Genomic DNA, 9,657 nt, shown 5'->3' on the forward strand with positions numbered 1-9,657 from the left:
TACTTCTTGTTCCTTAAGTTCCACTGATCCTCTAATGAACAACTAATTTGTGGTCCAACCACTAAACTGAATCCCTCTCGAGCCAATGAGAGGGTGGGGCCCCTTGTTCAAGACCTAGAGTCAGTACTTAACGGAATAACCTCTCTACTATCCCTAAAAGCGGGTAGGAGTGAATTCCATCTTGCACCCTATGTCCCTAGTCTTACCCCTGAAATAGGAGGCTTATTGAGTCAGCGAACTCAGGTCACTCTCACCCATGCAAATCTAAGGATAATTCTGAATAAACATGAGTTCATAGTTAGCTCAGGATTAAGATCAAGTTACCTAGGTCATCGAATGAAAAATCAGTCTCAACAGTAAACGACATTATAAAAAAATCAATTTTAAATTCTATTTTTTTTTTATTTTGCAAAAATTTGTCCATCTTTTTACACCATCGAGTCACCCCAAGTCGCTTCCGTGACAGCAGAAGACAAAGAAGTTGTTGATCAGTTGCTTTCCATGTCAAATATTTGGTGCTGAGTATTGAGTAGGTTGTGGTTCAAAGCGAGGTGGTGAAACCAATGTTCTATCAATGTACCCAACATGTTTTGACTCTTACGGAGAGGTAGAAGTTCGTTTTTCCAAAGAGATAATTGGATGAAGAAAGTTTAATGATGATCACATGGATTAGAGTGTTGAAAGGAAGAGGATGAGAAGAGGATTTAGAAGCCCTGAAGAAGAAAGGATCGAGGTTGCTAAATCGAATGTGCTCTCGTACCATAAGAATATTTGATGTGGTAAGAGTTTTCTATTTATAATAGTTTATATAATCAAATAAAATTAAATAAGATCAAATATTTGGTGGGGTAAGAGTTTTCTATTTATAATAGTTTTATAGAATCAAATAAAATTTAATAAGATCAAATAGATTAAAAATGAGTGGTAAACGGATACAAGATTAGCCTATAAATCAAGGGTCAAATATGATACGTGTAAATCATAATTGAAGGCTAAGTATCCTCAACCATACAAGAAATTAGCTTATAATGAAGAATCAAATATGGAAAACCCTAACGAAGGCTAAGTATCCTCAATACATAGACTTCATAATGCATGCTTGCGTAGAAGAATAAGAACAATTACTGTAATTTGATTCAGTGATTTTAAGCATATTTGAGTTTGTGTGTAATGTAATCATATTCTTATCCTTATCCTTGGTTGTGCAGGGGAATGGGGACAACTCTGCTGCAAAGCACTAAATGAAAAAGGCAAATTACCATTTTATGTTAGTCTGCTTTAATGTACTGTAAGTCAATATATATATATACACACAACACACTCAGCATTAGTAAGAAGAAGAACTAAAGTTAGAAGATCAGAATGGGCTAACACGCTGAGCTAAGTTCAACATGAACTCAGGTACTAGGCGTCTTCTTCGGGGAGCCATTGCATTTCTGGCGAGAGCTTCCGTATCGTTTTGATGAATGATGAAAATCAAATCTTCAACCAACTGATGTTTACCACCTCTCATTGGATCCTGTGTTAGAATTTGAGAAGAGTTTTAAAACCCGAAACCAAGCCATAAGCTTAGAGTGCTTACGATAAGAATTTGGAAGCCTAAAAATGTTGCTCACCTGAACAAACAAATCCGTATGCGTCTTTCCTGTGTATTCAACTGCTTCAACTTTTACTCCAACTCTTTCAAGCACTTCTGCGAAGCTCTTACTGAAGAAAAATATATGGAAAACCTAAATATTATGACTAATGCCCAATTTTAAAAGAATTTGGAAGAGTTAGGAAAAGGAACTTATTTTCACATTCATTTATCAAAAAAAAAAAAACAAGTGAAAAAATAAATGAAGAATTTTACTGAAATAATATGTCGAAGTAGGGACGCACAAAAAAATAAGTATACAGTGTAACCTCGTTGTTTCAAATAGCTAGGAAGATTTCTTTGTTTAGAAGGCTTTAAATTACAATTTAGTGAGTTGTCATCCTGATATTAATGGACATGAGAGTTACAACCTTTCCGTTAATCATAAGTCATTCTAGGGTTTATTTTCAAGGCGATACATGTTGTTGCTCTAGGTTAAGATTTTGGATATTAAAATGAAAATTGTATATTATGTTTTTTAAGTCATATGTTTGTTTCTTTTGCCTTTCTTACGTTTAGATTTGCATGCCAAAATCACTCAAGTAATCTTTATCAAGCTATCTTGTGGAGTGATTCGAATTTTTGAAGTTTAGAAACAAGTTTTCTTTACTCTTGATATTGACGAGTAAAGTAAACATGTTATGTCTTTTTCTTTAGGATGATGCTAATAATTGTGATTTAGGAGTTAAAATATCCATAAGGGTTTTTAGATCTAATTAGCTAGAGTTTTCTTATCAGGGAGCTCTTCTAAAGTTGTGACTCAAAGAAAAATTATGGTTCGTGATTTTCGTTGGTGATCTCACGTGCCTTGGGTTTATCTAATGACGTCAAAAGAAGAAGCAGAAAAAGAATTGCATAATATCTTATAAGGTTTTTACACTACGTTTGAAACTCAATTTCAAATCAAAATCAATATCGGCTAGTGAAACTAAAAGTTTCAATTAACATTAGAGTGGGTTTAATTTAAAGGATAAAGATGTTCATTAATCTATTTTCAACCAAATGATGGATATTTTGGATGTTGCTCAAACAATAATATTTTCTATGCATGTTCAAAAATACTTATGATCTAGTAAACTCATTTTAAAAACTCACTGATGAGGAGTATATAGTTTGTTCTTTTTAGTCTATATTAGATCAAAGAGGGATTAGATGCAATTCTTTGAGCGATAGATGTTAACAAAAAGAAAAAAAAAAAAAAGTTTTAACTAGATGGATATCATTTTTTAGAAAATCAACCATAAACCTTATATGATCCAAATTGGAGACTAACTTAAGGAGGATATGAATGCTCCAAGACAAAATTCTACATGGAAATCGGTAGATTTTCCAAGAGATAAGAAGACAATGGGATGCAAATGAATGCTCTAAGACTTTGTGCTGCAAGCAAAGACCTAAGAAAACTAGAGTTTTTCCTAGGAATTGATTCAGCAACAAATCATTAATTACTAGAAGAAACAGGTTAACTTTGGGATAAGATAGTTGGGACTCCTAATGAACAAAATTTGAAACTATAAGCTACAAAAAAAATAAATAAATAAATAAAAGTAAGGCATAAGGAACGACAGAAAAACGCTCGACAAAAATCAATTTATTTACTCACATGCGTTTAGATATTGCTTTCACATCTAGCATGGTAAGCCAATTTATGTAAACAAAGGAATGTGGTTCACTTTGAAGCTACCTATAAAGTTAAAAGTAATTTAAAGGATCTAAGAAAACCAATTAAGGCATTCAAACAAGGACAAAGGTCTTAACCAAGCCATTTCAATACCCTAACAGATAATCTTAGGGATTTAAGGCCTTCAGATATTTAAGGAACTTTCCAGATTTTTTATTTCTTATCTAAAACGAATTTCAAGATGCTCAAGGAGGACAAATCACTAGCAAAGGATGAAGAATTTTGAGATTTTTTTTTTTTTTTAAATATTTTAGAAAAATAATAATAAAATATTCATAAATTAACACATTACCAAAATACCAAAATACCCCTAAACTTCATGATAATTACCAAAATGCCACGAATCAAAAAATTAGATCAACAGTAGTGAGCAATGATCCGAAGATCCTTCGAATCTTCAAATCCAACTGTTGAATCTTTACGAAATTTGAGTATGTTCTAGAAAAGACACCTCATCCCATCCAATGATTATAATTTAAATTAGAGATTGGTAGCTTGTTGATCAAAGAGGATATTTCTAACGAAAAATTTATAAAATAAAATCTCCAAATCACGAGGATTTTGAAGGTTTCAACATCAGTTTAAGCTCCTATAAAGTTTGAAGTACGATCTTTCATTTAGATCAATGAGTTATAGCTGTTTAGTTTTTAGGTTTTCTGCTCTCGAATCTCTTCCAAATTCTAGATCAATTTTCACTATTTTCCTTCAAACTTGTTCCTACGACTTCTAAACAATATTACCCACAAGTTTTATGAAGGAATTGAATGTTGAAAGAGTCTAGAACACATTTTCCCAATCGTTGTTGCCATTAAAGAAGGAAGTAAAAGCTTAAAAATTCAATCCGAGCCTACACGCAAATTTGTCGAGTAAGGTCAATCCCATTCGATTTCTAGACATCCAAAGATCGTTTTCGTAGGAAACCATGAAAAGAATTAACCTCAAGAAAGTGCTCAATTAAAGAAAGTCAATTTCGGGTTCAAATTGGGGGTAAGTATCGAATTTCCATATATGGTCCATTTTTCTTCAAATTGAGAATTCCTTTAGCTTAAGAGGATTGAGATGAGTAACTTTGATGAAGAAATCGAGAGCCAAAATTTCGTAGATCAAGCTGCGCAAGCAAGTTGAATTTTGTGTTTTCCGGTCAGTTGTAGACCGAGGAGAATTTCTCTAAATTAAAGCCACACACTCAAAAGACCATCTAAACCAATTCCTTTGGCTAGAGGGAAGAATAAGGAAGGGATTGGATAAAAATTGGGCCTTGAAAATCCCTAGAAATAGCAGCCCAATAAGCTTTTTCTAGGTTGAGCTTTGACTAGGAAAACGATTTCCAATGAAGAGAATAACTTAAGGTACAATCCACGAGAAGGTCCATAATTCCTACCTCTTCCTTGTAACACCATCTTTAAGTTTTATGAAGAAATAGAGGGAATACATGTCGTATACAAAGCAGAGGAGGCAAAGTTCTAGGCGGCGGCGCAAATGTCACCCGCATCTTCTTCTCCTATCTAGAGAAAGAAGACAATGATATGACCGGTTCAATTGAACCAAACATGTCAAACTCAAACTTAAGTCTCCCTCAATTTTTTCAATTTTAACCCTCTTCTAGATGAATTCCATGAAAAATTTTATAGTTCCAGAAACTAGACATCCTAAGGATTTTGTCAAAGAAAATTTGAAGTAATACGGGTGCCGGAACTGAGAACAAAGGTCCGAACATCAACGATGAGGTAAGTAGCCATCTTAGACTTTTCTTAAGAAATATTTGTAAGAATCACTTGGTTTATTTTAGTATGAACCTTAAACCAAGTATGAATTAAGGTAATATGAAAGAAAAACACAAGAACTGAACCGATTGAATTGCTCGGGAGTTAAGTAACGTTAAAAAGATCCACTAAATGAACTCTACTGCCTATGAAATTTTAATATTGAGCATATTATGACATGTTAAAGTTGTATATGAAATTTGGTGCTCATTGGACAAGGCTAAGTAGTTAAACCAAGTAACGGTATAAAATGACTATAATGTCCCTAAGATAACTTATCTTCACCTCATGATCTAAATGACCTCCAAATGCTATGGAAATTTGTAATAAGCCTTATTTTATGATGAATAATGACTTGGTAAATTTTGAAAATTATTCAAAAACATTCCGTGGCTAAACCAAGAATTAGGGGATAAAATGACGAAAATATCTTTAGAACTCCTTTCGATAATTCAAGGTCTAAACATGCTCCAAATCTAGTATGAAAGGCATATTCTTTAAGGACATAAAAGTAGGAAGTAGTGAAGTTATGAAAGAAAGTAATGACCTGGCATGTGATGGTACGGAATAACCTGCAGTTCCATGGAATAGAGCGAAGGGTGGGAGCAGGGAAGCTGCATCTTTAATCTTTGGGTCCTGCACCATAACTTCGGGGGAAAATCTTTCCAACGACTCTTCTCCTTCCATGATGCTACATTACACATCTAATTCATCACAAATTTATGGAGAAAAAGGAAAAGAAGAATGTAAGTACCTTAAAAGGATAGATCTGTGAAGACCTCGACTGTGAAAGTAGTCCTTTAAATTGTACAAATTGTACCTATGTCCATATGTTGGTGGTTGCATACACCAAGAAGAAATAGTCAAGTTTCGTGTATACCTCAAAACTCACGGCAACCAAACAACACAAGTTCAATGGCACTTACACTCCTGATAAACCAAAGAAAGCTTTTATGTTGGACACACTCCAAGACACCCTCTCACCACCACCTTCTTTCATTGCCTGCTCTACAAGTGTGCAAGCACCAATATGTGCACCAGCTGACTGTCCCATCACATAAATCCTACAATATCACCACAATCTATTGTGTTACTTACTTTTAAACACCATCTTTTTTTAGTGGGAGGCCCTGAAATACTCAAACATAAAATAGATAGCCACAGGAGGGAGATGCAAACATAATAATACTACCTGTTAGGATCTCCTCCATACTCGGCAATATTATTGAATACGAATGAGATGCCTTGAGAAGCATCCTTTATCATATCACTCATGCTACCTTGAGGAAAATTTCTACAAGAAAGAAAGAGCATTTAAGTAAAAGGTTTAGTATCTTTTTTTCCGCTTCGAGCATAAGCTTTCATGATTTTGTTTTCGGTTTTCCAAAAAGCGTCACAGTAATGGAGATGTATTTCTTACTTATAAACTCGTGAGGATCCCTCCCAACAATCCTCAACATGCTATCATAATTTTAAATTCTAGAATATTATTTGACACATAAGAGGATGCAAATCCATCTATTATCATTAAATAACATCAATTCACCTGTAATCAAGGCAGGCTACTATAATGTCTCGATCACATAAGTGCGATCCAAGAAGGGAGCCCCATGCTTTATAACTGCGCAAAAATTGCATTTCTCAAAGCATAGAACTATACATAAGAAGTAAACATGTAATTTAAAATATATTTACTTTTGTCCCATGGAGAGAAGAGAGAAGAGAGAAAGAGAGAAACAGGGTGTGTTGTTACCCAATAATCCAGGCTCCACCTGTTACCAATGCAACCACTGGCTTTGGGTTTGGGTTTTGGCCATCCCTAGATTGTGGTACATATAGATCCAAGCTGGACAATGAAGAATGAACAGAAAATGAAAGACAAGAAGGGTATGAAGGGAGTAAGAGATGCAAGTCCTACCTATTTCTTGGCTGATCACCGTACTTTATGCTTCGTCGAACCTGGTTGGAGTAAACATAATAATATGCAACTGCAATGTAAAAGTAAAGATAATAATAAGCGATAATGTTCAAAAGAGGCACACGCAAGTTAGGGAATTACCTTGAAGAACACCCGGGAAAATAAGCACACCATAACATCCAAGGGATATAAATCTTGCTATCCATTCGTACCCTACCCTGAATTCAAATCCTTAGTTAATTAAAGTAAATTGTAATAGTATTCTAAGAATGTCATTTAATGAAGTTTAAGTATACTCTTTAACAACATGTCATGCTTGATTTATGCATGAAAGGTTACAAACTTCAAGTGGGTTGATTGGAAAATCAATTCTCAAATGGTTTTAATCTATTTTGGAGGTTTTGTTGAAGGACAATTTTTATCAACAATTATGAGCAATTAAAAAAGGAGGCCCCAGCATGAATTCTATCTAAAGTACACTCAAGATTGATATGATCTTTCAAACACAAAAAGAGGTCCCATCATACCCTTTTGAACTAAAAAGCAAACAAGTTCAAAAAGATTGAACAAAAGAAACAGCAAATTGCGAATAAGAGAAACGTACCAAAGGTATCGCAGAATTTTGAAACATAAGCGCACCGCCTGAAAGATCACGGCCACAGCATCCCCAACATTGTGGCACAATGAATGGCGCTGCCGGTTGAGGTTGGTGGCGGCGGTGGCTTGACCTGTCCGCCGGAAAAGAAAGGAATGTTTCTTTCCTTCCTTATGACAATCTTCTTTGAGAAACATTGTGTCTGCAGAGGCGGAGATGGTCGAAGAAGAAGAAGAAGAAGTTCTGAGTTCTTAATTTGTGAGTTCCCTTCTAAAACATCTGCACCTGTCGTACACATCTCATTCATATTTTGTTGCTTCTGCCGTTCTCACGCACTCATATTTTCCAAGACGCAAATGATATTCTGACTTTTGTGACAATGAGATTTTGAAAACGACAGTTCTCCAATTTTTTTGTTTCAATTTTATTTCAAAACATATAAGAAATGTTAGTATTTTCTTATTACCTCGTGCAACACATTCACTTACTTTTTTCTTATTTCGGATCACCTTTATTTTAAAATGAATGCCAATGTCTTTGTTTTTCTTTTTGTATAATTTTAAAGAGTTGAATATAGTTTCATTGCTTTTATTTCTGTATCTTTATTTATTTATTGAGTAGACTGTATTTTTTTAATGACTCAAGCCACTTCGGCTACATATTGTCTTCTCTAGGCTTTCTCTGTTAGACTTTACCTCCAAATTTTTAAAACATGTCTTCTAGGCAAAGGTTTCCACACCCTTATAAAAATGTTTTGCTCTCCTCCTCAACCGATGTGAGACCTCATTCTCCACCCCCCTTGAGGCTCAACGTCCTTACTAGCACTCGTTCCTTTCTCCAATCGATGTGGGACCCCCAATCCACCTCCCTTGGGGCTTAGCGTTCTTTCTGGCACACCGCCTCGTGTCCACCCTGCTTCGAAGTTCAGCCTTGACTTTAATACCATTTGTAACGACTCTAGATTTTTTACTAACTTAAAGTCGCTACCATCTTCATATCATCATCTCTTATGCAGAAATAAACATTAAAAACATTATTGTAAAAGAATGCTTCTGAATAATATCTGCTAGCGGTGTGCTTAAACCGATACATTAAATAGAGAAATGTATAACCTATGAAGGTTATGAGACACTAATATAAGATTCCTAGATACCATAATACACCCTCCCCTCTTTAGATGCCCTCTTAATGTTCTTCACATTATAGATTTATGTATGTATGTATTATACAAGTATAAACATCATCGTAAAAGACAAAAGCCAATCAAAAATGAGATCGGGATCGTTTGGACAAAGAATGGAACCTTTGGTTCTATTCTTAGCTTCAAATTCTTATTACTATCTATTTAAGGACCTTGTTCCTATTGGATTATGAGGCCTCAACTTTGCCTCAACTTTGGTTATGGTATGAGGATCTTAATACTATTTTTGTCTTCAAATCTTCGGGTCTTAACTAATAGAGGATTTTTAAAAAATTCCGGCAACCACCAAATTTTTGAATCACGTAGATAAAATCATGAGTTTCCTTATTTAGATTTACACGTTCTAATTAGTTAATTAAGACAAACACGTGAATAGATTCCCAATTTCGTAGGTAGTTGGAAATGGCACAGATTTAGTTTAGGTGGTTGGAAATGGATGTTGGTCACTCTCCCGCCAATAGTTAATTATTTAATTAGGTGAATCGGTCAAAAACAAAACAACACCTCATTTTAAGCAAAAGTAGTTAATTATTTAAACAGGTGAATCGGTCAAAAAAGAAAACCAACACCTCATTTTAAGCAAAAGGCAAAATTCCAATTCTCTCTCTGTTATTTTTTAGGCATTTTATTTTCTTCCAATAACTTTCCTCTCCCTCCAGGTCAAACGATTTCCTCTCACACCAATTGTGAAAAGGATTATCCTTGCCGATTGTTGAAAAACAACAAGTGGTATCAGAGCCAGGTTGAATTCACCGATGGTATATCTTTACGGAAGAGCCAACCTTATCAACAGTCAAGTTGAATAGCTAAAATGGTTAGAGTGTTGACCTACCAACACACAAGTTTCAGGTTTGAGTAAAGAA

At 34.6% G+C, this 9,657-nt stretch overlaps 1 protein-coding gene across 2 annotated transcripts; it reads right to left on the reverse strand.

Annotated features, from left to right (window-relative positions):
- Window positions 1–1,261: 1,261 nt before the first annotated feature.
- Window positions 1,262–7,848, reverse strand: LOC111436586 (probable isoprenylcysteine alpha-carbonyl methylesterase ICMEL1). Of its 2 annotated transcripts, none has more exons than XM_023074334.1 (11): window positions 7,603–7,848; window positions 7,140–7,216; window positions 6,999–7,068; window positions 6,834–6,926; window positions 6,627–6,701; window positions 6,273–6,374; window positions 6,007–6,144; window positions 5,835–5,900; window positions 5,628–5,771; window positions 1,617–1,707; window positions 1,262–1,519 (listed from the first exon to the last, which is right to left on the reverse strand). In XM_023074334.1, the coding sequence occupies exons 1-11, from the start codon at window positions 7,788–7,790 to the stop codon at window positions 1,358–1,360; spliced, it is 1,206 nt and encodes a 401-aa protein (XP_022930102.1). In that variant the 5' UTR covers window positions 7,791–7,848; the 3' UTR covers window positions 1,262–1,357. The 2 variants fall into 2 exon arrangements, 1 of the variants encoding a protein (XP_022930102.1); XR_002709273.1 differs by having other exon boundaries at window positions 1,435–1,519; window positions 5,860–5,900.
- Window positions 7,849–9,657: the final 1,809 nt, after the last annotated feature.

Source organism: Cucurbita moschata, unplaced genomic scaffold, assembly GCF_002738365.1.
Source record: "Cucurbita moschata cultivar Rifu unplaced genomic scaffold, Cmos_1.0 Cmo_Scf00056, whole genome shotgun sequence".
Taxonomy (NCBI): domain Eukaryota; kingdom Viridiplantae; phylum Streptophyta; class Magnoliopsida; order Cucurbitales; family Cucurbitaceae; genus Cucurbita; species Cucurbita moschata.